Source organism: Aulonocara stuartgranti (genome assembly GCF_965226115.1).
Source record: "Aulonocara stuartgranti genome assembly, chromosome: 13".
NCBI lineage: Eukaryota > Metazoa > Chordata > Actinopteri > Cichliformes > Cichlidae > Aulonocara > Aulonocara stuartgranti.
Genome location: NC_138949.1, coordinates 23,074,315 through 23,101,774, shown reverse-complemented (window position 1 = coordinate 23,101,774; position 27,460 = coordinate 23,074,315). Strand labels below are relative to the sequence as shown.

Here is a 27,460-nt window from a genome sequence, read left to right as displayed (position 1 = left end):
CACTTGGTTATTAGTTGGCGAGCGTTTGCAGACGGGTCGGGATCTTACATGCAAACTGTGAGTAGCTCTGACAATCTGCTAGCAATGGGTCTGGGGGATGCTCAAACAGAGATTGTTATGGGGTTCAGTGCCTCTAAAAACTGAACTTTTCGTGTGCATATAATTAGATATATTCTTCTTGGCATATGATGTTAGTACAGTACCTTCTGTTTTGCCAACAAAACACGTATCGTGTAAAACAAACATTTTTTGCTCAAAATCAGCTTAAGACTGTGAGGAATTTCAGGCTGCACAAAAATCCCACCTACACTGTTGTACTGAATCGAAATTAAACACTAATACTATTGTACAATATTTTTACACTCACTAAACTGCCCACTTTCTGGCATAAAAAGTAGGTGGGATGTGACATTGTGCACTCATTATTGTGTTGCCATCTTATTATCACTTTAAACATTTGTTTTATTAAAAAAAAATGTAATCCATTAAGACCTTTTGCTTTCATATGTCTTTTTAGTAGAATTTCCAAATAAATAACAAAGCAGCCAGGTGTAAACCTCAGTCTGCTGTGCACAGCCAGGCTGTGAGATTAAGAGATGTTAGTTCCTTTATTCTTTTATTTCTGGCTTGCAGAAGAGGGGAGTAATGGAACTGTATGTAGGTGGAAGAGGGGAAGAAAAGGATGTGAAGGAAGGTGCCAAACCAATCGATCCTCTCCTACAACTCATTACACTCTTCAGTCGAAGCGCCCTGACAGAAAGCAGGTGTGTGTGCTTATCATAAAAGAATCACTTGCAATAACATTTCCAGTCAGCACAACTATTATTAGTCAAACTCATCAGCCAGAAAGCCAACAATGAATTGACCAGAAGCATGATATTTTTGTCCAACATCTGTGGCCACTGATCTCTGAAAGCTTGGAATGTGGAATATGTTTCTGCTTTTTCCAGGGCTTTAATTTTTGCATAAATGCGTTCTGCTTGATGTTGCAAATAATGTGTATCTTTTACATCAATACATTTTAAGCTGCAGTTTCAGTGGAATATTCAAAGCATATTTTTTGCCACAGATGTTGTGAATGGGGGGAAAAAACCTTTCTTGTTGCAAGCAGTGGTTAAAATTCTTGTTGAAAAGTAACTGAAATAAGTATTCCTATAATGTCATAAATGCTCTTTTTCTTAATGTGTGATCTTATCCACCAGTACAATTAAGATATTTCTGATATTCCTGCAGAAACTCATAACATGAACATAAATGAACACTTTGGCATCATGTCTTTGCAAAAAACCTTGGTGGAGGAGCATTCCCATTTGTAAAGTCACTGCAGAGATTTAATCAGATTAGTTAGTATCCAGGTGTTGTCTGTTAAGGTCAATAAACATGTTCAATGCCACTGGGTAGACTTGGGCATTAACTGTGTCCGCATAAGGTGTTTAAAGGTAGTAGTGCCTTCAACAGTGTAAGGGGTTTTGAATGAACTTGAACTTGTGCATACTTTGATACACACTAATGTCTCATTTGTTTCCTTTGTTCACAGTAAGGATGGAATTGACAGTCTCTATAAGCCCTACGCTGCTATTATGGCCAAGGTAATAGAACACTCATTAGTAGTGTCCAAATCTCTGTTCATGTCTTGAAGTCCTTTACAAAAGCATGCAGTGTAACTGCCTGTAACGTTACATATATGACATTGTACTATCATAGTATTTTGAATTTTCTTCTTGAACAACATTCACCAGCTCCTAAAACTATAGCAATAAATTAGAGAGAAACAAAATGCACAATGTGGCTTTTAATTACTTTCATTCTTTTGTTTTTTGGTGAATAGCGCATGCAACACATATCAAAGCAAGGTGCTGTGAATTTATGAACTAGGTGTTTCTTTTGTATCCACTTACTTGTATTTTCTACATCTTTTCACATCACCACCCTGCTTTATGTGTTTGCTTTTCAAGAGTTGTAGCAGAGAGGGCGAAGAGAAAGAGCAGGAGGTGGAAAGCTTTGAAGTAAGCGACTTGTGTTTAATATTCCTTGCTTAGAATTTTTGTTAGAGCCTTAACTTGTTAGTGTTAGGTGTCGGCTGTGTGCAGACAGGAATAGGACCCAAGGTGCAGACTCCGGAGACAGAACTTAAACCAAAACAGCTTTAATGCTGAACTCAAACATAACTGGGGAAAAAGGTCAAAAATAAACTAACACCGGCGGATTGACAAAACACACAGCAAAATAAATGGTAGATCGCGACACGGACACAGAAACACAGGGCTTAAATACACAGAGGGAGCAATCAGGGAATGGGTAACAGGAGGGAAACACAGCTGGGGCAAATCAGGCCTAACGAGACAAGGGGAAGCAAAACCAGACACATTAACATCAGACATGGACTTTCAAAGTAAAACAGGAAACACATAACACAGACTGAACAAAGACACAGACTCATATGCAGGCACTACAAAGGGAACAGAGACGTGGGAACAGGGCAGACACAAACACTGACTGAACACGGGGATATAGGAACTTAGGATACACATAGACGCGAACTAGACAAGGGGATGCAGGTGATAGGGGAGACAGAGCAACTAAAGAAGACAGAGACCTAAGCCATAAGACAGAACTTAAAGAAACCAAAAACTAGACAGTATAAATAATATCGTAAACTCAAAAACCCTGGGTCGACGACCCAGGCATCCTAACAGTACCCCCCCCTTAAGGGCTGGCTTCCAGACAGCCCAAACCAAAACATCAAAATCAAAAAAAACAAAAACAAAACAACCCAACCAGGGTGGGCGGCGGGGGAAACAGGATGGAGGGCTCGAAACAAATGAAACACATTGAGCCAAAAACAAAAAAGTGCAAACACTGGTGCCCGGAAAGCAACAGAACAAAAAACAGGCTCATGACAGGCGCAGGCAGCCAGGAAAAACAGTTCACAAAAAGTTCAGGGGGCCGGCCCAGAGGCTGACAGCACAATAGTCCAAACCCGGGCAGTTCAGGGGGGCGGCCCGGAGGCTGACGGCCCAAGAGCCCAGAAAACAGTTCAGGAGGCCGGCCAGGCGGGAGGCACCGGTGGCGACGGAGCAGATCAGGAGGCCGGCCGGGCGGGAGGCACCGACGGCGACGGAGCAGATCAGGAGGCCGGCCGGGCGGGAGGCACCGACGGCGACGGAGCAGATCAGGAGGCCGGCCGGGCGGGAGGCACCGACGGCGACCGAGCAGATCAGGAGGCCGGCCGGGCGGGAGGCACTGACGGCGACGTAGTTCAGGGGGCCGTCCATGACAGCAATGACGTCCAGTCATCGGCCGGACAGGACGAGCAGGCCGGACAGGACGAGCAGGAACAGACAGCATGGAGACCTCAGGAGCAGACGAAGCTGAACACTCGGAGGCCGGACCAGGCGGAGCTGCAGAGGCCGGACCAGGCGGAGCTGCAGAGGCCGGACCAGGCGGTGGAGCCGGTGGTGGCTGAACGGCCCCCTCGGACCCTCCAGCGGAGACAGGAGGCTGAAGCGGTTCCTCGGACCCTCCAGCGGAGACAGGAGGCTGAAGCGGCTCCTCGGGCCCTCCAGCGGAGACAGGAGGCTGAAGCGGCTCCTCGGGCCCTCCAGCGGAGACAGGAGGCTGAACGGGCCCCTCGGGCCCTCCAGCGGAAACAGGTGGCTGAACGGGCCCCTCGGGCCCTCCAGCGGAAACAGGTGGCTGAACTGGCCTCTCGGATCCTCCAGCAGGAAGAGACGGCTGAAGCGGTTCCTCGGAGCTTCCAGCGGAAACAGGTGGCCGAACGGGCCCCTCGGAGCCTCCAGCAGAGACAGGTGGCCGAACGGGCCCCCCCTCGGACCCTCCAGCGGCGACAGGAGGCTGAACGGGCCCTTCGGATCCTCCAGCAGGAAGAGACGGCTGAAGCGATTCCTCGGACCCTCCAGCGGAGACAGACGGCTGAACGGGCCCCTCGGACCCTCCAGCGGAGACAGACGGCTGTGCAGCTAAGTGACCCCGTGGCTGAGCAGCTGATGCAAAAAACATAGCCCCAGAATAAATAGTCCCATGGCCCGAAGAAAAAGAAAAAGTGTCCTTTTTGCTCACCACAGCCGGTTGTTTTGACATCCCGGGGTCCAGCTGTGGGGTGACACGCCGGTGGTGCGGCCGCCGCTTCCTCCTCGGTGATGGCTCCAATGGGCCGGGCAAGTCCGGTGGGCTGGGCAGCACATCTTTCTCCGAGTTGGGTAGGTGAGTGGTAGCAACAGGGGGATGCAGATCAAGCTCATTAAGGAAAAACTCCTGTATGAGTGGGTGAAGTGAGTCCAAAAGCCAGGGGAGACCAGAAACCAGTCGCTGTAGCCGGTTCGCTACAGCACGCTGAAATTCCTCCCCAGAATGATTCAGCCACAGGTCACATAATTTATCCACTAAATAAATTATATCCTCCCTGAGCTCTTCAGACGGGGCGAGTGCTGCTGGGTCCATGTTCTGGTCGCGATCTTCTGTTAGGTGTGGCTGTGTGCAGACAGGAATAGGACCCAAGGTGCAGACTCCGGAGACAGAACTTAAACCAAAACAGCTTTAATGCTGAACTCAAACATAACATAACTGGGGAAAAAGGTCAAAAAATAAACTAACACCGGCGGATTGACAAAACACACAGCAAAATAAATGGTAGATCGCAACACAGACACAGAAACACAGGGCTTAAATACACAGAGGGAGCAATCAGGGAATGGGTAACAGGAGGGAAACACAGCTGGGGCAAATCAGGCCTAACGAGACAAGGGGAAGCAAAACCAGACACATTAACATCAGACATGGACTTTCAAAGTAAAACAGGAAACACATAACACAGACTGAACAAAGACACAGACTCATATGCAGGCACTACAAAGGGAACAGAGACGTGGGAACAGGGCAGACACAAACACTGACTGAACACGGGGATATAGGAACTTAGGATACACATAGACGCGAACTAGACAAGGGGATGCAGGTGATAGGGGAGACAGAGCAACTAAAGAAGACAGAGACCTAAGCCATAAGACAGAACTTAAAGAAACCAAAAACTAGACAGTATAAATAATATCGTAAACTCAAAAACCCTGGGTCGACGACCCAGGCATCCTAACAGTTAGTTTTTACAATTTCTATTGTGAACAGTGTTATAGATTATTAATAGTCAACATTATGTTAAATTCAATTTGATAAAATGGTGTATAAAAACATGAATTATCTTTTCATTGCCTCAGGAGAAGGAGATGGAGAAACAGAAGTTGCTGTACCAGCAAGCCAGGTTACATTGTCGTGGAGCTTCTGAGATGGTCCTGCAAACTATCAGCGCCAGCAAAGGTAGGAAAGACATTCAAATATTAGAAAATATTTTAATGTAATAGAAAAATATATTAAAATCATAGAAATTTAAATATTAAGATTAATCTTTTGCTTTCTAATTTATTATGTTGTTGCTTTAGATGTGCCAGCAGTAAGTCAGAGTATTTGTGTTAGCTGAATACTCGGCAAAGATTCCCACATGCAGGGAACTGAGAAAGTAATCTTTTTCTTTCTGATTGATTTAGTGCTCATTTTCTTGAGACTGACGTGAAGAGAGTAGATGCTTAGTGTGTTTCACTCCTTTCTTCAAATGTGCATCATGCAGTGTTATTCTTTGGAGTCAGTACCATGCTTTTTCTTTTCTTTTGATTAATTTCAGGTGCCATAGGCTCCATGATTGCCCCTACACTGAAGTTAGGCATTGCTATTCTCAATGGAGGAAATGCCACTGTTCAGCAGGTACAGTAATTTCATTGCTTTCCCCCTGAAACTATTTACATGGGTTTTTTTTTCTTGGCATTCACAAAATAGATCTGATATATACCTTCTGTGACATTCGCTATTTCTTCATTTTAAATAGGAGTTCAGGTTTTTATATAATAAAACAAATGATTACCATGGATTGAATAACTTAGGGAAGAAACTGTTTTATCAAAGATCTCAGTTTAAAGTAAACGAGTATCTAATGATACACCAGTCAGCCAAAACACTGTGACCTGTTGGTCCTCTGTGTCTGCCCTGCTGGATGTGTGATCTCTGACGGTGCCTTTTAATATGTGACCAGAAGGCAACAGATCCTGCAAGTTGTATGCATTCCCAGTGCTGACCATGGGCACCTTGAAAGCCTTTCCATTTCAGAGATCTAATCATGGTGATTTGGTTCCTGACAAGCTGGGGCAGGCCTTTACATCTACATACTTCTCCTGCATCCACCAATATGAACTATGAGTGTTTACCCGAGCTTACATTATACATATATATCTGTGAGTGGTCCTAATTTTTTTGCCTGTTTGTGGAAATTAAAATGATTTTTTTTGGTCTCACTGCAGGACGTTAAATAGGTCTACAATAATGTTTAAACTAAGTGCCCTCGTGTCATTATTTGTCCTTATTAGAACATAGCCTTTTCAAATTTTGTCATCTTACTGCAGCAATGCTCACAGTAATAAATCTAATTATCCCTGTTTCAAATCAGATCGTCCATTTATCAGACCTTGTCTTTGATGCTTAGAAAATGCTGGATTATCTAAAAGAGAAGCGAGATGTGGGCTTCTTTCAGAGCATGGCTGGGCTCATGCAGTCATGCAGGTGAGTAAATGTAGAAAAATTAGATATCAAGTCAAATGTTATAAAGGCTGGCAGGTTTCAAATACTGATTGATTTAATTTAAAATAAAAAAGGCAAGAGTACAAGTGCTTTACTTGTGCTCTTTTTCTGTGTGGTTGTGCCTGCTTTTCTTCTGTTCAGTGTTTTGGATCTGAATGCCTTTGAGAGGCAGAACAAAGCAGAGGGATTAGGCATGGCCACGGACGAGAGCTCAGGTACTGTATTCAAATAGGCAAAAAAAAATTTATTACTATTAATCCATGTCACAGCAGAAGAGCCAGCTGTGAGATCGATGGCCTTGAACATACTCTGAATTTACAGTCAAAAGTGGCCTAATTTTCTGTTCTCTTCATTCTTTGAACATTCTCTTACTCGGTTTATGAACCTTAGACCTCTGCTTTTTTTTTTTTTCCCCTCACCTTTTTCTGTCCATCTTTTTCCCAGGAGAAAAGGTGATGCCTGACAAAGACCTAACCTGTGACCTGTTCCGTTTCCTTCAGCTGCTCTGTGAAGGACACAACTCAGGTTAATTGCTTTCTGCTGTATCCAGTTACATTCTGTCAAAGAGTTCACAAAAATATATTGATATATTGAAGAAACATAGATGGAAATTACTGTAGTTTAACAGCGACTTATAACAGCTGTGTACTACATATATATTGTCCAATCCTAATGTATGCAAAGCTCACTTTTAACAATTTGTCCACTTTAATAATATTTTGCTTATGTGTTAGATTTCCAGAATTACTTGAGAACACAAACAGGCAACAACACCACTGTCAACATCATTATATCCACTGTAGACTATTTACTAAGGATACAGGTAGGCACGCTGTGATGAGTTTTCATTTGTAATGCTGTGTATTGGTGTTTCATTTAAGGCACATTTGTGGAGCCTAATGTTTTAGTGATTGATTGATTTAATTTCAAGTAGATCTGTCCAAAGATAAGGCAAAGTTAAATTAGCTGGAGTGCAATAGTAGAATTGGATTTGTTCTTTGTCTTTTTCAATAGTTTTGTCTCTAAAAGAACGTTTTAGTTGTGCTCATGAAATACAAACATTTTCCTCTGCTACACTGTAGGAGTCCATCAGTGACTTCTACTGGTACTACTCAGGTAAGGATGCGATTGATGCACAAGGTCAACACAACTTCTCCAAGGCCATTGAAGTGGCCAAACAGGTCTTCAACACTCTCACTGAGTACATACAGGTAAGTCTGTTTCCATTACATTCCATAGTGATTTTATTGCCCAGCTCTGTAGCCTTCATTAAACTTGAACTTGTTCCACAATGTAGTCTTTAAAATGTTTAATTAAGGATCCCAGCAGTCTGTTAATTTGGGGTTGTATATTTCAAATTCTTGTCATGCTGCAGAATTAATTTAGGACCAATCAAACTGCTTCGTAATAGCACTCTGTGATGGGTAAGATGTAAAGTGTCTAAATCTAGACACTCTACATAAATCCACAAGCCGGGGGCTTCTGCAAAGAGCTGTCTATTTCTCTATAAGTTCACTTTGCTTTTACTAGCAGCTCATATTATCAGAGTGTGCATGCAGGGTCCGTGTACTGGGAACCAGCAGAGTCTAGCTCATAGCCGTCTTTGGGACGCTGTTGTGGGATTCCTCCATGTCTTTGCGCACCTGCAGATGAAGCTCTCTCAGGTACAGTGTATTAATCCACTCACAGTGACCATGCATGTTTCCATTTAAAATTCAGAAGACATAAAATTGACAATGCTCTAGGTGATCATGTACTGCAGGGTTTCTACCCCCGCAGTCATCATTTTTAGTTCAGATTTATTTTTAATATAAAACTGTCCTCTGATAATGTGCCCACAGTGTAATATGTGAAATCAGTAGTACAACTTATGAAAATTTAACTATGAATATATTTTCTGCACATACAGGATTCAAGGCAAATAGAGCTTCTAAAGGAGCTCATGGATTTACAGAAAGATATGGTTGTGTTTTTGCTTTCCATGTTAGAAGGTAAATATCTTCTGTTGTTTTGCAGTTTGTGATAGTAATAAGTTACCATTTATCATTAAGTAAGGACATTCCTGTGCCTCATGCAGGTAATGTTGTCAATGGAACTACTGGAAAGCAAATGGTGGATATGTTGGTGGAATCGTCAGGCAATGTGGAAATGATTCTCAAGTTTTTTGACATGTTCCTCAAACTTAAAGACCTCACCTCCTCAGAAGCCTTCAGAGAACATGATCCTGATCGTCAGGGAAGCATATCCAGGAAGGACTTCCAGAAAGCCATGGAAAACTGCAAGCATCTCTCGCAGGCTGAGATCCACTTCTTGCTTTCGTGCATGGAGACTAATGATGGTGAAATTGTGAACTATGAGGCCTTTGTGGATCGCTTCCATGAGCCAGCAAAAGACATTGGCTTCAGCATCACCGTTCTCCTCACCAACTTGTCAGAACACATGCCCAACGATTCAAGACTAAAGACATTCTTGGAACTGGCAGAAAGTGTTTTGACTTACTTTCAGCCCAGTCTAGGACGCATAGAGATCCTCGGCAGTGGGAAGCGCTTCGAACGCGTCTACTTTGAGATCAGCGAATATAGCCGTACACAGTGGGAGAAGCCACAGGTTAAAGAGTCGAAGAGGCAGTTCATTTTTGATGTTGTCAACGAGGGTGCAGAGAGAGAGAAAATGGAAATGTTTGTCAATTTCTGTGAGGACACCATTTTTGAGATGCAGCTTGCAGCTCAGATATCTGGCTCTAACACCGGAGAAAGAAATACTGGGAAACAAGTCGAGGATAAACGACGCCTGGGCAATCAGGGAATGTTTTTCATGATTCATTGGTGGCTATTTCTCTCAACTCTACTTTCTCTGACAAACCTAAAGACACTGATGAAGATGACCCTGAAGGATATCCTCATGTCGGCTGCTCTATTCGTCCGATTCATTTGTATGGCTCAGGTACGGTCCATTTATGTTTTATTTCACAGCATCTTATACGTGCTGTATATTGCTTTTGTGAGTGGTGGGCTCATAGAGGGAGCCAAAAGGATTAGGATATCTGACTTGCTTGGCGGTATCCTTGAACCAACTCTTGATGAGGTCACAGAGGTGCCAAGTGGTGTGGATCAGCCGAGGAGGTACTCTGCCAGTTTTTCGTCCCACAGAGAATTGAGGGAGATTGGGCAGATGGGAGCTGTGACCTCCCCCAGAGAGGTGGATGTACTGTCAAGCATTTTTGGCCTCAAACTAAAGAAAGAGGAAGGTCGATACAAACTTGTAGCACAAGACCTCACTGCCAGTCTGGATGACCTGTTCAGCACAAGTTCCAGGACCAGTGCTTCCTCTGATTTTGAGAAGCATCAGATAACGGTATGAAAATTACATTCAGAATGTTTTATTTAATGTTCGTGGCTCAGTACATTTTATTTTTCCCAAGGTTTTTCATCTGTGTGGACTTGTCCTAAGCTTCATTGATTTGTAATACTTTGATACTGTTTGAGCTTCATATTAAACTTTGATTCTTAATGAATTTTACAAGCAGCAAATTAAGGATCACACAACCACAGAGGATAAAAATGAAGACACAAAAATGAACACAGAGTGAGTCTCTTGCATGCTTTCTTATTTGGTTCTCAAAGAGGGATTTTCTTTAACTTCTCAATAACACTTTAAGTGTTACAGTCGCTAAAATGTGTGTTTAAAACCAATAAAAAATATTTTGCTAAATGACAGGCTGCTCCTTCTGGCTGCTCCCTTAACTCTCAAGGGGTTACAACAACAGATGGACCTGCATGTTTTATTTGATTTGATTCCCTGAGGCTGAATTTGTGTGTCCCTCTGGTCTAAAATCTTGGGTCTTATGCAAACATGCTGACCACTACACTGTTGAGCCACTGCCATTCAAATATAAAAACCACTGACTTTTCATGTGGGCTTAAAGCAAAGGTTAAGATCACATTTAACATCAAAAGTTTGAAATCTTCACAGGCAAAATTCTGCTTTCATCATCCCAGATATTGGTCAAAGTAAGGTTGTTTGACTTTCCCTCTGTTTGCGTATGGATTATTTGCAGAGAGAAGTCTGAGAAGAAAATTGGAAATGAGAAAGCAAAGGCAAGGGGGAGAGCCAAGAGATTCTCAAATAAGTTAAAAGAACCACAGAGCCAACAATCTGCCCTTTGGGAGACAATTGGCACTCATAACAAGAGCCTGCTGGTAATATGCACACACAGAGACACACATGGCTGTGAATGTATGAGTACAATGTAGATAAGGATGCATCCTTACACCCACGTCAGTTTTCCTCCACAGTCACATAAATATAAAGGCCACACCTCAGATTTTTTTCTGTTTCTTTTTTCCAGAACTATTTTGCAAGGAACTTTTATAATCTGCGCTTGCTGGCTCTTTTTATCACCTTTGCAATCAATTTCGTCCTTCTGTTCTACAAGGTGGGAATGTGCTAATGAGACAAGTATTTTGTGCTGTTGTGTGTTTTGTCCATATTTTTTTTGCCCATTATTTGCTACTTCATGCTGTGAAGCCCAGGGAGTCAAACTGGGTAGTCTCGGTCGATGCTTTACTTTAACAACATTGAATTTCTTATATTAAAAAAGATGGTTTTTAATATTTTGTCAAAAAAAGTCAACTTTGTCTTAAGTATTATATATTTGGTCTACTGTCTACCCAAGGTAACACCGTTTCCTACCCTGAAAGAAGAGGAAGGAATGACCACATCTGTTTACGGTGAAGAACTGAACTCTGATGCTGACAACAACAGTGAGGGCAGAGTGTATTTTGTACTTGAAGAAAACAGTGGATACATGGAGCCCTCTCTCAATTTCCTGGCTGTAGCACACACAATCATCTCCTTCTGTTGTATTATTGGTTATTACTGCCTCAAGGTATACCAGTTTAAGAACTTCTTTCACTTTATATAATCACTTTTTACCTGTCAAGAGCCATGAAGTAAATTATTAACTTGAATGTTTTGTTAGTGTATTACTGGTGTACTTATTCAAAGAATATAGTGACTATTGTAGTGCGTTTGATTGAAAGGTACCATTAGTAATCTTCAAACGTGAGAAGGAAGTGGCACGAAGGCTGGAGTTTGATGGACTCTATGTGACAAAACAGCCTCCTGAGGAAGACATCAAAGGCCAATGGGACCGACTGGCAATTAACACCCCGTATGTTCATGACTTGTGTTTTAATATCATTTTTATTCATAAAGTAATGGAAAAATCAAATAACAGCCTGTTTTGTACTTCAAATCTAAGAAACCTGCTACTGACACCTAGTACTTGCTGGACTTTTCATTAGGTAGGCTTGACTGACTTGGCTTTAAGCCAAATATCAAATCAGCCAATCACATGGCAACAGCCATGAGGACATGATCAATACGACTTGGTGAATTTCAAACTGAGCACCAGAATGAGGGACAAAGGTGATTTAAGTGGCATTGTTTTTGGTGGACTAGTCTGAGTATTTCAGAAAACTGCTAATCTACTGGGATTTTCCAACTGGGGTTTACAGAGAAAAGGGCAAATATCCAGTGAGCGACAGATCTTTGGGTGAAAATGCCATGTTGATGTCTAAGGTCAGGGGAATATGCCCACACTGCTTTGAGCTGATAGGAAGGCAACAATAACTCAAATAACTACTCAGTATCATGTCTGAAAGCACAATATGTCAAACCTTGAAGCAGATGGGCTAGAGTAGCAGACCACACTGGGTGACACTTTTATCAGCTAAAAACAGGAAACTGAGGATACAATAAACAGAGGCTCACCAAATTAGACGATAGGAGATTGGAAATATGTCGGCCGGTGCGATGAGTCTTGATTTCTGCTGCTAGATCTGAATGGTGGGGTCAGAATTTGGTGTAAACAACATAAAAGCATAGCTGCATCCGACCTTGTATCAAGGGTTCTGGTTGCTGATGGTGTAATGCTGTGACTGTAATTTTGCTGGCACCCTTTGGGGCCCTTATTATCAACATTATAATTTCCACACCACAGCCTGCCTTAGTGTTGTTGTTGACCATATCTATCCCTTTATGACCACAGTGTGCCCATCTTCTGATGGCTTCTTCCAGCTCGATAATGTACAATGTCACAAAGTTAACATCTCCAGCTGGTGTCTTGAACATGGCAATGAGTTCACTGTACTCAAATGGCCTCCATGGTCACCAAATGCCAATCCAATAGGATACCTCTGGGATATGGTGGAATGAAAGATTTGCATCATGCATGTGCAGCTGACAAATCTGTAGGAACTGCATGACCCTGTGCTGTCAATATAGTCCACAATCTCTAGGGAATGTTTCCAGCACCTGTAAATTAAAGCAGTTCTGAAGGCAGAATAGGGCCTAACATGTTTCTAGCAAGGTGTAACTAATGAGGTGGCTGGTGAGTGTATACATATTGAAGTGGCAGGCTGAAATTTTTCACTCAATGTTGCTTCAGTAAATGTTACAGTTTCTGTTCCTCCCATATGAATGAGTCTCTTACTCTTTATGTTTTCAGATCATTTCCAAGCAATTACTGGGATAAATTTGTGAAGAGAAAGGTAAGGTCTGGTCTAAAAGTGCTTATGCATTTATATAATTATGTGCATATTCCATGTAGTTACATTGCATTAAGAAACATAATGACATTTACCGTTTCATCACAGGTGTCATTATTTCCCTGTAAAATACCAAAATGATTTTCTTGCCTCAATAGACAGTGCAACACCTTCAGCCTTCTCATTGATTATGTCTCTGTAGTTTAAAAAAGGAGATCATTGTCATTGTCTGCTTTAAGAAAGCCCTTTTTGGTCTTTCCCCCCCAATTTAGGAACACTTAATGTGACTCATAGAAATTCAACTTGTAATGCACTGGTAGGAAAGCTACTGGGGGCTTTACTAAGGGTTTGGGATTACCTCCTTTGGGATTAAAATAACTACTTTTGAGATTTACTAAAGAGACACATACACATTACTTTCTTGGCTGGCCTTAGGATTTTCCCTTTCTGAGTGCAGAATTTAGGGAGGACAGTATCTAAATCAATCATCCAAATGTGATTTACTAAGGTTTGCAGGTACTTACCCTGAATGACCAGTGTCCCATATTTTTCTGGTGCTTCTGCTTTTTCTTTTTTTGGTAGCGGAGCAGAACTGAATGTAGAGTGTAAGGAGGAGGAGAAGGATTAGTTGCCTAGTTCAAGAGGCCTGCAAGCCATAGATGTATTATCAGCAGCAAAGTCGAGTTTTATAGCGAGTATTTCATTTTGCTGTGTTTGGTTTTTAGTCACATTTATACACAGAAATATTATTGAAAACCTATCTTTGCTCAAAAGTATCCACACGGATCTCTGCAGCACTACCATCAGATCTCACACATGTTAGACTTGTGTCTAAGTCTTAATGTTGTTAAGGTGTCAATGAATGCAGATCAACATTTTGAATACAGTATTTGTTTTTTGTACAGGCAGATTAGAGTCAGATGGCTTTATTTGATTTGAGTAAATGCCTGTAGCACGTAGGAAAAAAGACCCCACACATTCATGCATGTGCGGCAGTAACAGTAATTTCAATAGAAACAGATGTGTACACTTTATTAATGTACTGTGTTATTTTGGCGCTGCTAATTTGCTCCACTCTTATTGGCACATTCTTGCGATTGCAGCCTCACTTTATGCGGATGACTTATTAAATCTGGCCTTGTGTGCTGCATCAAACTACATTCACTGATCATTTTATCAGGGGAAGCAGTTATTTAAATATTTAAAGTCTTCAGTGTTTGGAACATGCTGCTGTTCCCCTCTCATTTGAAGTGATTTGTTAGGAACAGTGTTAGCAACAACTTTATTTCACTGTATCACTTGTGCTTTACACTTGAATGAGTATAGGTTTGCCATTTTGTTTTGGTGATATGGTTTCATAGACACATCCAGCTAGTATTTATGGTAGTACTCATCAGCTTCTGAAGGGATATTTGGAAGTATTGATTTTATTTCACAGCAGTACTGTATATTGCATTTTCCTGGCAGTGTATATTTGAACAAAAAAATAGATATGACGGGTTCTCACAGCGACTGCTGTGGCTCTCGGGTTTTGTTAAGTTGTAGTTTAATGTTTGGATTTCTGTTAGGCATTACTGATATTCTAATACTTATTCGCTTGGGTCTTGGTTTCATATCATGGTTTCAATATCATCCTATTAGGTTAAACTTAGTGGCTTAGTTCTTCTGATTCTTGTTTGACATTCCTGAGTTCTGGTTCTTGTCATGATTTCTGTGCTGTTCTAGTGTTACTGCTGTTTTTGATTTGTGTTTTATTTGGTTTTGAGTTTATCCTTTGAGGGTTGTGTGCTAGTTTTGCTTCCTGTCTGTCTTCCCCTGACTCCCTGATTGTTTTCACTCTTCTCTCGGGAGTAGTCAGTCTTCTGTGTATATACAGCATAGAAATGTGTTCCATTTTGTCCTTGTTGAGTCGTTCTCTGTCTGCTACTCTCAGTGAGCTCCTTGTAATTTTTGTTTACCTATTGAAGTATGCATTTTTGGACTATGTAGTCTGCTACTAAAGCTTGCTTTTTGTTAAATTGTTCTGCACTGCAATGTGGCCCTTGCCTATACACTGCAAGTTTTATGATAGGCACCTGGTTGTAAGGCGTAATTAATAATTTATTAAGTAATTTTTGCACAAACACCTTCATTTAAAGAAGAAAATGTCAGGACTGGAAAGTAGTGTTTTGACTTTGAATTTCATTAAAGCACTTTGACTTTGGTTTTGGCTTTTTGCCACTTCATGGACAGTTGGTCTACATAAAATACACCTGGCACTCCCACATTGCATTTAATACCCTTGATTGCATCATTTTAAGAACTTGCAGTAAAATAGATGGTTAGAAGGTTTGTGATATTGCTTGCCAGACTTCAGAGTGCCTGGGTTTGTAATGACAAATGGGCTTTATAATAAAGCTTGGCTCTTATTTTAATAGATTCAGTCACATAAAGTTGAAACTCATGTATTTGTCATGAGCCTAAGTCAATATTTTTAAACCAAGATGCAACGCCTGTGCATTCTATCAGGAAGGTAAATGGTAAAGTCTGCATCAACACAAATGTGTTGATTACTTTAAAACCAGTGTTTGTGCCAGTCATTCACACAACTGTCCAAACAAGCAAAACTAAACAAAAACACCCCCAAAACATTTGCAACACAAGTGTCTGACAATCTTTGTTTCGTTACACTTAGACTATGCAGAATTCAGTATTACTCCAAATACCATTTATCATTGTCTTGTGTAATTCATGTGACGATACACTGAAGAACACATTGCTTGCGTCACGATGCAAACATGTCTTCTTCCCTGTTCAGGTGATGGATAAGTACGGTGACTTTTATGGCTGCGAGAAGATAAGTGAACTCCTAGGTCTGGACAAGGCTGCTTTAGACCTTAATTCTGAAACAAAAACAAAGAAGAGGCTCAAGAGAGATGCTGCCTGGAGTGCTCTGTGAGTAGAGTTTGCAATTGTGCATTCTTAAAAAGATTCATGGGAAACATCTGAGGTCCAATGTGTCATTTATGTAGCTCTGCGTGTAATTTCAGACAAAATTATGGTGTAGTTTTTCGTTATTTATGACATTGCTATAGAAAGGTTTAATGCATGCAAGAACACAGTCTCATTTTCTATATTGTATATGCATTTTAATAAATACAAATAATTCTTTCCTGACAGGCCTCCATAATATGGATTAGGTAGGCAGCTGTACACAAAGAAGCTTGCAGTGATCGCAATAATGCAGCTACTTATCTGGAGGATAGCTAGTATACAGGCTGTCTGGGAATGACATAGAAAAATTTAAATATGAAATCGATACAGCCCATTTTCTAATGCATTTTACTGTGGAAGTGAATTGGACTACAAAATGGGTCTCTGGTGAAATACATTAACAGTCTGGGTTTATTTACTGTTATGTTTGGCTCTTGTGTGGGCCTTGTTAGTAAAATAACATTTCAGGCAAATGATTATTAATAGCCCGTGGCATTTTTAATAATGGTTCTGCGAACATTGTGTGCGTGTGTGTCTGTGTCTGTGTGTATATGTTATGTAACAGGTAAAAAAAGGTCCTAGAACATTATGCTGTACTTGAGGAAGAACATAATATTCTAAGAAAAAGCCCCATAACTGAGACTGTGTTTTTAAAAATATAAAAACACAGTAGGTCAAGGCTCTGATCTAAATCACTAACATTTTGACCTTGTTTAATTGTTCTTGTTATTGTCTATCAATTATTTTTTTTATTAATTAATCATATCATATTTTTTTTCAGATGCAACTCCATTGACATGAAGTATCAGGTCTGGAAACTAGGTGTAGTTTTCACTGACAATGTAAGTTGGATTGCATCTAATAGTTTATGACTTTTGCTCAGTTTGGTTATAAGCCAAAGAAAAGGTGTTACAGCCTGCAATTTATGTTAACTATTTGGTTAATGTTACCAGGCAGTGGTTGTAAAACGTATCCGATATTTTATGGCCTATTCCTCTTTTGTTAATCTGTCATTCTACCACGCTACGATTTGTTTTGATAAAATTGGGCGTACAGCAGAGGAGGAGATGTTAATATCCTTTTTATTCGACTTATCTAAAATACACATTTGTCTCTTTATCTGTCCTTGTAATCTATATTGGTTGTGTTTCTTATGTTTGGTTGTGCTCGTGTGTGCACTTACAGTCCTTCTTGTACTTGGCATGGTACATGACCATGTCGTTTCTGGGACATTATAACAACTTCTTCTTTGCTGCCCACCTTTTGGATATCGCTATGGGTTTCAAGACACTTCGTACCATCCTCTCCTCTGTCACACATAATGGCAAACAGGTGTGTGTTTGTGCATTTGCATATCTGCGTGGATCTGTCTTTAATTCTCTCTCCATCAGTTTCCATGTGTGTTCATGGGTGCAGCTACAATGCATCCGATGTTTGCTTTCACCTTGTGAGGTTATATTGAGTTGTGTATTAAAGAAGAAGTAGTGTATTAAAGCCCGTCTGCCTCTGTCTGTCATTTTCTAATTACGTATGTGTGCTTGTCAGTTGATCCTTACCGTGGGCCTCTTGGCTGTTGTGGTGTACCTCTACACCGTTGTAGCCTTCAACTTCTTCAGAAAGTTCTACAACAAAAGTGATGACAAGGACATCCAAGACATGAAGTGCAATGACATGCTTACTGTGAGTTTAATGTGCATATTGACACACACTCTCCCTCCACATATATCTGCCTCTTATCACCGTCGCTATCTTTTTGTGCTTATCTTTATAATGCAAACACAGCCACCCACCTCCTTTTCTACCTGCACAGTGAGAGAGGTAGAGGAAGGTTCTGACAGGGATCCCTATTGTTCAAATGAAAACAGCCTCATGTCTTATTCCATCAAGTTTTTTTTTCTATAAAATGATGGACACTTTGAGAGAAAACAGCCCCCGAAGCCTCAGCACAGCCCTTTGTTTGGCCACTCAAAATATTAACACCCCACTGCCTGCTCTATTCTAATATGGACTCCACTGTCACTCACATATGCAGGCGGATGGGAAGTAAAAGCATTTGAATGAAGCCCTGTTAATATAGGAGGTGAGGGATATTACGGTAAACCCTCAGTCTCACTCACCGTGCTGTTGTATCAATCGCTCTACAGTCATTGCCGTACCATTTTAAAGACGAGTACAATGAAAGCGTATGAATCCAAAGCAGAAGACTTGTATGGAAAAATCTTTGATATTTAGATTTTGTTCAAATTCCTTGTGGAAAATATTGTCCTTGGCAGTTAAAGCACAGTGTAGCCCTTGCTAGACAACTTGAATGTTAATCTGTCTTGCCTTATACTCCCCGAAGGGGAATACATGTCTGAGAAGATTGATGAGAAACAAAACTTGCACTATTGTTTAAAAATGTAGAAGTAATGGCAGTTTAATATTTTTTCTCCCCAATAGCAACAAACATGAATAGAGGGATGAAAATGCAGAGAATAAATTCTTTATTGAGCTTCAATATTAACAAGTATTCTTCAATACTTCACACCACTAGCAAAGTTAAAGGGAGGAATAAATTGAGGGAGAAGTGCTCTGATCCTCATACAGAATATTTATTTATTTATTTTAGTGTTACATGTTCCACATGTATGTGGGAGTGCGTGCAGGCGGTGGAATTGGCGATGAGATCGAGGATCCTGCTGGAGATGAGTTTGAGGTGGAACGGATTGTCTTTGATATTACGTTTTTCTTCTTTGTCATTGTCATCCTCCTGGCCATTATCCAGGGTAAGACACACACACGCACACAAACACACACACACGGTGAATTTGTTTTGCAACTTAAAATTAACTGGAAATAAAGAATTTATCATGCATCAACATGTACTGAAAAAGCTCATGATGTTGCTCTTAGGCTTGATAATTGATGCCTTTGGAGAGCTTCGTGACCAACAGGAACAGGTGAAGGAGGATATGGAGGTGAGATTTGACACTTTGTCTCACACATTCACAGTATATTTCTATTGGTGATAGCCCTGTTATTAAAAAAAAACCCACTTGTTATTAATATACGCATTATATTGCAGTAAGCAACCACAATTTCTTTTGTTTGTTTCCATATTTTGAGCAAAATCAATTTCCAACAATACATAATCCAGCATTGTGAGATATAAATGTCCTATAAAAGCTTTGTATTGTCCTTTGCACCATGTTTATGTAGCAGCAGCTTCTGTGGCTAAGTTTGATACCAGGGTTTGGTACTATGAAGCGATTTCAACATGCCTAGAGTGTCTTTCTTTTACCTGGATTCACTTACCTTAACACCAGCAATCAGAATAAGTGGTCACACAAAGCTGGTTATTAACTCAGGTTTCCTCTCTTTGTGGCACTGGCAGCATCTCAAAAACATAGATGGATAAGTATTCTGGCAGCAGAGTTCCTGGTTTTTGGAAATGAGGATAAAGCAATAATATGGAAAAAATATCAAGAGGTTAAGCAAATAATACTGACGAAACATGACAGCTTCTGCACACAAAGCAGTGTGTGTGAGAGGAAAAGTGCTGCACAGTTGTTTAGTATTAGAAGTGCTGCATGAATGTGTGTATGCTTTTGGTGCTTTGGACAGGAAGACTGTAAAAGATCTAGTATATTAACAAAGTCTAGCCTATTTGAAGCCAGAAAGGAAAGTGGGGAAAAATGCCAACTGTGTAAGTTGACAGACTTATCAGTTTAATAGCTCTACAATTAGGACAAGTAATCTAGTATTTAATTTTTTTGTTTTACTTTTTGTTCTTTCAGCTGCATCCTTTAATGGTCTCAGAATAATGAATATATATATATATATATATATATATATATATATATATATATATATATATATATATATATATATATATATATATATATATATATATATATATATATATATATATCAGAATTCAAATGTAGACTTTAGCATAAGGTTAAAACATACAAATCATGTTTTAAAGCATATAAAACAATATAGTAATATAATATTTATGAAACACAAAGGCTTCAGATGTTGTTGAAAAACTTTAGACCATCCTACTATCTGTGCATAGAAGTCTGAGAGATCAAGGATCCCTCAGGCCTCAAATCAGTTGTTTTCTGAAGACTCGATTGGTCAGTAGGTGGTGAAACAGCATTTCATAGTACAGAAAACTCTGGTTAATCCTGAAGTTACCTGGATAAGATGAAATCCTGTTTCATAGTACAGACTTCAGCTGTAACTTAAGTATGTGGGAGCAAACAAACTGCACACATACACACATACAATTACATAAAGGAAGTACATTCAGTTATGGGGCTTGTTTCACAGGAAACAAATGTACCATTAGCACTAATGAGAGGGTACCATTATCTCTTTCTCTTGAATGATTAGTGACTTGTCAGCACAGAAACTCTAGTCTGACAAAAACAAATTGTTGATTAAAAAATAATAAAGTATTCTTAAAATATGCATTTGTTGTTTTCAGTCTTTCAGTCTTGTTTCTCTCATGTTTGAATGCTCATGTGCCCATACATAGAAGCTAGAAGGAGTAGAAAAACAAATGGAAATGCACTGTTTGTTATTTAAAGAATAGTTATTTGTTAGGGTTATTTTGCTGAACCCAGTGAACCAGGGAGCCAGGCTAAAACCCTCACTGGTATATCTATAAGGCTTTAACAAACCGTGAGAATCAGAACCTAAAAACAGACATAAAGTTAGAAAGACAGTCTGACACTAGAAGGAAGCAAAAAAGCCCAAAGGTGCAGGAGAGGCAGCCAAGTAATCGAAAACTAGACCTTTGATTACCAGACTGAGGAAACAGGGTAGTACACTTAGTCTGACAAAACTGGTGAGCTACTGTCTGAAAAGAGTGTACTCATATAGTTGTTATTGTCATTAACATTTAAGTCAGCATCTGCCATTCCACATTCACAGAGAAAACAATAACAACATAAAATATAGTAAAGAGCTGTGGTTCAGCTGACTGCAAAACATTCAGAAGAAATTCAAGCAAAAATAAAATATTTTACAGATTGCTGAAGGCTGAATAGAGCAGATGCAAGCTGGGGCTGTGAAACTGTTAAAAATAGCGATACATTGTGTTAATTCGGTATAGGCTTGTGACAGTTTTTCCGACATCTTCGTCTAATGTGTTCTTGCTTTCTACTGTATATGTTATATTTGTCATTGTGTCACAAAATAAAAAACAGTGTCACAGATTTTACACCTGCTTTTCCAGATGTTGTATTATAGGGGTATTAAGCTCTGCTGCTCTCAGCAATGATAAATCAGGTTGAGCTCCATTCCACCATTATTTGCCATAAATAGAAATGACCTAAAATGCATTAAACTCAAAACACACATTTCGTTATTGCTTCTTTTCAATCACTGTCACAGCACAAACAGGTTCTTTGGTTTTCCCAAAGCATCTTTCTTTTTTTTTTAAACACTTTGTCTTTGTGACATTCAAACCCCCAAACAAGCCAAAAATTGGTATGTGTCGATGATTGGGTCCCCTGACACAAATGAAACAATATAGTGTACGCATTTAAGTAACGAGAGGACTGCTATTATATATCAAGAAAGCCACTGGCTTAGCAGATGGCAGAACACAGAAGACCTTACTCATCAGGCCAGGACTCTGCTGTCTGTTTACACCTAAAGACTGGTGACCGCTTTTTCAGTTACAAGGATGTACACATCCTGGACAGGGAGGAACGCATGGTTTGAGTGGGGAGTCAAGGAGGGCATTTATGTGAAAACCCTAAGACTACATCTTCTAATGCTGTGATTGCGACCATTTCCCAACTCTTTGTGTGTTCAGCTGCTCATGGCTCATTTGAGTTTTAATCATTATACAACTGTCCTCTTTACAAGGCTGGGAAAGCTACGGTCAGATGATCAGAATCAACTTTCAGTATCCCCGAAGTGTTGCACAGTGGCTTGCAAAAGGAATATTAGGTTTCTCTTCTTACTTGTATTTTCCTTATGTGGGTGTCCTCTCAGTGCATTTGTTTAAGAAAAAAAAGGTGTCAGATTGTTGTGCTAGCAGGCTAAATACCACATTTGAATCACAGAGCACTAAAACAACGGGCTTCTGGTCTTTCTAATTTAGTCTGGGGAACATCATGTTTGTCCAAATCTGTTTCATGAACCATTGCATTTTACTTTCTCTTCCTGCAGACCAAATGTTTTATATGTGGAATGGGAAGTGAATACTTTGATACGGTTCCTCATGGCTTTGAGACTCACACGCTTCAGGAGCACAACCTGGCCAACTATCTGTGAGTTCATCAAAGCGCTGGTTTTATGCCTGGGTTTGATATCAACTCGACCTAATTTTAGAAATATTAAAACTAAGTTCTTACGCATTGGTCATGTTTACATTTGTAAGTTTTATGCATGCTTTGTCACCACTGAACAGTTATAAAATGCAAACATTATAAATCTAATTAACACACTTGACTGTGTATCTGTATGTCTCCATAAATCATTGCTATAAGTTCATCTCCTTTCTCAAGTTTAGCTCTCAGTATAAAACTTTGTTTACCACAGCTTACAATTCAGATTCAAACCATTGTCTTTAAGTTCTATTTTTCACTTATACTCAATGGCCACTTTGTTAGGTATACCTGTTCAACTGCTTGTTAATGCAAATAACTAATCAGCCAATGACATTCCAGCAACTCAGTGAATTTGGGCACGCAGAGATGGTCGCAATGACTTGCTGAAGGTAAAACTGAGCATCGCAATGGAGAAAAAAGATGATTTTCAGTAAATTATTTTCTGGTTCTGCCGTTAGAGCCAGACAGGCTGGCCTGGGTTTTCCACACAACCACACAGATGGCATGATCAGAATTTGGCATTAACAGCATTAGATACGTATACATCCTACCTCATAACAATGTATCAGGCTGGTGATGGTGGTGTTGTAATGGTATGAGCAATATTTTCTTAGTATCATCTGAACATAATTTAAACATCCCAGCCTATTTGAGTTTTGTTGACCACAGCCATCCCTTTATAACCACAGTGTACATTTTCTGATGGCTGATTAGAGCAAGTTCATGCACCATGTCACACATTTCAAATAATCTCAGACAGGTTTCCTCACTGTAGCTCCACAGTCCCCATATCTCCATTAGAGTACCAATGAGATGTGGTGGAAGAGATGATTTGAATTACTAATGTACAGCTGAAAAATCTGCAGCAACAGATTAGACCAACATTTCTGAGGATTGTTTCCAGCACCTTGTTAAACCCATGCCATGAAAAAGGCAAAAAGGATTCAACCTGGTGCTAGCAAAATATATGTAATAAAGTGGTCTGTGAGTGTCTCTGTGCTTTGTTAATCATTTTATTGTGATATGTGTAATGACAGTCCAGTAAGAATCAAAACACCTCCTAACCTAAAAATACATGCATTTGACCAAACTCTGTATCCACCAAGAACACAGTTTATCTGTATATTATAAGACACCTATGTAAAGCTGTATGTATTACATTAAGAAAGCCATAGTCATTTACATACACAGACTGCTAATTGAAATGCTCAAGAGTACCACAATAAGTACAATAGGATGAAACGCTAATAAAAATAACAAAATGTGTGTAATAGAAGGTATTAAAGGCAGAAAACAATAACCCCACTCAAGCTTATTAAGTTGTCATGGTTAGAAAATGATTATCATTTTGTCTTTTTCACTGCTTTTCAGCATAACATGAAGGAACCTTTTCTGCTAGAAGTAAAAATGGTTACTTTGAAGGTGTCATTGCATTGTACATTGTTGCCATGTCAATAATTGCCTGTGGCAAGCGCTTTTGAGACTGATTAGTATGGATCTAGCAGGATGTGTTTGCATCCCCTGATTGATGGACTCTTCTTTGCTCATGAATATGTATGTACAGTCGTGCCTCATTTGACATTTTTGGCTCACCTGATAAAGGTCTATAGGCTGTAGCATCATTACTCATAATTTAATAAACCAAAGGATCATTAGATTTCATTATTTCTTGCTTGTCAATCATCAAATAATTGCAAGTATTAAAGGTAATTTTAACCTGATTGTCAGGTTGACATTGCTGGTTATATTTCTGCATTTGAAATCCAATTTACATTCGTAATCATCATAATCCTTCTACTTGACTACTACATGAACAGTTTGTTAATTTAAGTTTTCACAGAACCAAATGAAATCATTGGTGGTTTGAAAGATTTGAAACTTGTTGCATAACTCCCCCTTCTGTGTCTTTGCAGATTTTTTCTGATGTACCTTATTAACAAGGATGAGACGGAACACACGGGGCAGGTATAATTGTCGTCTTTTTATAGCATGATCAAACCAAAGAACTAGATGTGCACTTTTAAATTTCCTAAACAATTACACTATTTTGACAAGATCAAATCCCAAAGTATAGCTTTCCAAAAATACTCCCTTCGTGTCTCAGTGACCTATTATTTCACACATTTACCATGATAATGACAGAGCTGTGGTGTAACCTTTTCAACTAGGACAGAATATGCATTCACACTGTCTCTCAAAAGCCTTATCACTCCTGGCACGCATATTTTATAACAATATACATGCTAGATATTGCCATTATGAATACATCTCCACTTAAGCACAAAACATTGTGCAATTAGTGGCATGTTTTAAAAAGGTAAATCTTTACAGTTTCATGGCACAATTGCTCACAGTCAAAGAAAACTACATTGATTTAATCCACCTGAAACATTTTGAACTTGGGGCATTTCAAATCAAATGGGTTCTGGGACTTATTCCTAGATATACTGGGTATATTCCTTCAGCATATTGTTCTTCTCAGATATTGCTTGAAAGAGGAGCTGCTTGGTGGAAAAATATTTCTTTCTCGTAGGCTATGTCCTCTAAGAGCTGTCACTATTGATTAGAAATCCTGGCACATGCGCAGTCTTGAAGATTTTCTTTTACACCCTTGTTTTCCACACCGACCCCTTTAGCACTGTCTCTACCATGCACATGACTTTCAGCCTTGCTCTGATTTTCTTCATCTACTTGTCTGCTAAAGAATGCAAGTGGAAACTTCTTGCTCCCAATGGCCATTACAGTCACCTAGTCAAAAAAAGTGAAAGGTTTTAGACTTGTCTGCGCACATAACAAAATAAACACTCCAGGATGCCAGTAGTCTTGCATCCTAATGTGCGCTAGATTTTACCATAAAAGACTAACTTTCTTCTTGTTACCTATTCAGCCATTTTCCTGAGTGTGCACATGAACTTAGCCACCATGAAATCAAAGCTTACCCCAGCCAGGGTGAAAGTACTTAAAATGGAGAAACTAGTAGTCATCCTGGTGGCCCCAGAATGTGAAAACATGGTTCTTAATCATGATGCAGCTGCTGGTAGAGGAGCTGTGGCAGCTTTGGCATAAAGATGAAGTGTTGCAGCTGGACCATACAATCCTCCATTCCCCAGTGATAACCAAGGGTTATGCATGGCCCCTGAACGGGAATGCCTGGTCCCCCAATCCCCTTGTGGTATGTACTATTTAAGGAGCAGAAGCTCCTACAGCCTGTTGTACAGTTGAACAGGCTACATTTCAGTCCCAGTACATGGAAAACTCCCTAATAACCTTACCTCATGCCCTCTCTCTCATTGAGTCACAAAGGCTTCAAAGAGAGGGTTTTTTTTCCACATCCTTTGTTTTAGGGCTTTTAGTTATGAGTCATGTGACTCAAACCTGTCACGTTTCCATGGATTACTGACATGCACATGATTGAGGCAGTAAGTGAGGAAATGAATCTTTATTTGACAGCAATCTATAGGCTTATCTGATAAGTTAACAAAGTGTTTATGTTTTATTTTTTAGTTTAATCAATTCAATTACATAATATGTCTTCAGGACCATCTATATCCATCTAGTCATTAAAAACCCAGGTGTTAAATGATCTAGTAAAACTCCCATTGGAGCTGATAGCTGAAATGTCTCTTAAGGTAATTTCTCTTAAGATAGCACTCCTCCTCCCCTGACTTCTGCACACAAAAAAAATGTGTTCCTCAATTTCACCATCTTGCGCTACTAACAAGGAAGATGAGAGCGTGCCTACTTTACATCCATGGGCACAAAGGCAGAAGAAAATGTCGAGGAATTCCCCCAAGTAAGGTGATAAACCCAACAGTGACAGCTCTTACTGTACATGGCTGTCTGTACTCATAGATGGAGCATGTATCTATTTCTCTGGCATGGTACAAGCAAACATAAAAGAAATGGAGCCTGCTAACTTCATTTTATTTTTCTAATTAGCTCACTGTCAAAGAATGTGTTCATGATGAAATTAATGACTTTTTGATAAATTGCTACTCTGTTGACCTTGCCAGGAATCTTATGTGTGGAAAATGTACCAGGAGCGTTGCTGGGAATTCTTTCCTGTGGGAGACTGTTTCCGTAAGCAATATGAGGATCAACTGGTATGAAATAACCTGAGAGGTCTAAAGCCTCCCTAGTGTCACAAGACAAAATCTGTCTCGATTTATGCCTTTGGAGTTGCTAATTTGCCTTCAGTTCTCTGTGTGTTTCTATAGTATTAATTTTAGATTTTGGCATTTTCTTTCTCTCACAATCAAGTATTTCATTTATTTTACAAAATTAATTGGAACCAAAAGATTGAGAACCACTTGTTTATGTTCTCATACAACATTAGTGTGTGATGCATGTATTAGCAGTCCTGTGGGAGGAAGCTATTCATTTGAGTGGTTTGTTAAGACTGCAGCAGCATCTGTAGTAATAAGGCTTTTTCTGTTTCATAAATCATTATCTGTCACAGTCAAAGCTGGCAATCGAAATTCAGTTTGAGGCATTTTTTTTCTTGCTGGATGTGTGTCATGTTTTCTAAATAAATTGATTTGTTTTTCTAATCAGAGCCTCCCATTCCTTCCTCCTGTGACATCCATATAAACACTCTCCCTCTGGCATTTGCTCTTTTTACTCTCCTCTGTTTCTTGTGGCTCTCTTGTCTTGTCTGTTGTGCTCATCTCTCCAGGATCCTTACCCTTCGCTCTTTGCTGTTCCCCCCTCCCGCGTTCCTTCTGTTCCCCTGCAATTCCTTGTATCGAGCTCTTTCCCACCATCATTGTCAGCTGTGGTGTAGCACGCTAGCAGATCTCTCGCCATTCAGGTCAAAACAATATTTCTGATACCCGTCTCTGATGGCCGAAAAGTCCTGAGGGAGTTCGTGGGTATAACTCAATGACTAAAAGAGTGTGCTGAGTTTTGTTAAACTGTTAAATCATGCTGAGGTTAACAACAGGATGACAGGAGTTGGAGTGCCAC

General features: G+C 39.9%; 1 protein-coding gene across 9 annotated transcripts in view; it reads left to right on the top strand.

Moving 5' to 3' along the window:
• ryr2b (ryanodine receptor 2b (cardiac)) overlaps positions 1-27,152 on the top strand; it is an 83,820-nt gene extending 56,668 nt beyond the window's left edge. For 6 of the 9 annotated variants that reach the window (XM_082557437.1, XM_082557435.1, XM_082557439.1 and 3 more), the window contains 28 exons: positions 634-764; positions 1,538-1,589; positions 1,956-2,006; positions 5,232-5,331; positions 5,693-5,772; positions 6,545-6,621; positions 6,781-6,854; positions 7,084-7,164; positions 7,374-7,462; positions 7,722-7,850; positions 8,199-8,303; positions 8,549-8,630; positions 8,717-9,993; positions 10,163-10,224; positions 10,697-10,838; positions 10,988-11,074; positions 11,315-11,527; positions 11,682-11,812; positions 13,151-13,193; positions 15,988-16,124; positions 16,945-17,005; positions 17,349-17,495; positions 17,709-17,843; positions 18,772-18,928; positions 19,056-19,120; positions 22,335-22,435; positions 24,409-24,460; positions 26,509-27,151. In XM_082557437.1, coding sequence (XP_082413563.1) covers positions 634-764; positions 1,538-1,589; positions 1,956-2,006; positions 5,232-5,331; positions 5,693-5,772; positions 6,545-6,621; positions 6,781-6,854; positions 7,084-7,164; positions 7,374-7,462; positions 7,722-7,850; positions 8,199-8,303; positions 8,549-8,630; positions 8,717-9,993; positions 10,163-10,224; positions 10,697-10,838; positions 10,988-11,074; positions 11,315-11,527; positions 11,682-11,812; positions 13,151-13,193; positions 15,988-16,124; positions 16,945-17,005; positions 17,349-17,495; positions 17,709-17,843; positions 18,772-18,928; positions 19,056-19,120; positions 22,335-22,435; positions 24,409-24,460; positions 26,509-26,604 — 3,957 coding nt within the window. In that variant the 3' untranslated portion in view covers positions 26,605-27,151. Of the gene's footprint in view, positions 1-633; positions 765-1,537; positions 1,590-1,955; positions 2,007-5,231; positions 5,332-5,692; positions 5,773-6,544; positions 6,622-6,780; positions 6,855-7,083; positions 7,165-7,373; positions 7,463-7,721; positions 7,851-8,198; positions 8,304-8,548; positions 8,631-8,716; positions 9,994-10,162; positions 10,225-10,696; positions 10,839-10,987; positions 11,075-11,314; positions 11,528-11,681; positions 11,813-13,150; positions 13,194-15,987; positions 16,125-16,944; positions 17,006-17,348; positions 17,496-17,708; positions 17,844-18,771; positions 18,929-19,055; positions 19,121-22,334; positions 22,436-24,408; positions 24,461-26,508 lie in introns of all 9 variants that reach the window. The other 3 variants (XM_082557442.1, XM_082557438.1, XM_082557441.1) reach the window with 3 other exon arrangements.
• The last annotated feature ends 308 nt before the right edge of the window (positions 27,153-27,460 follow it).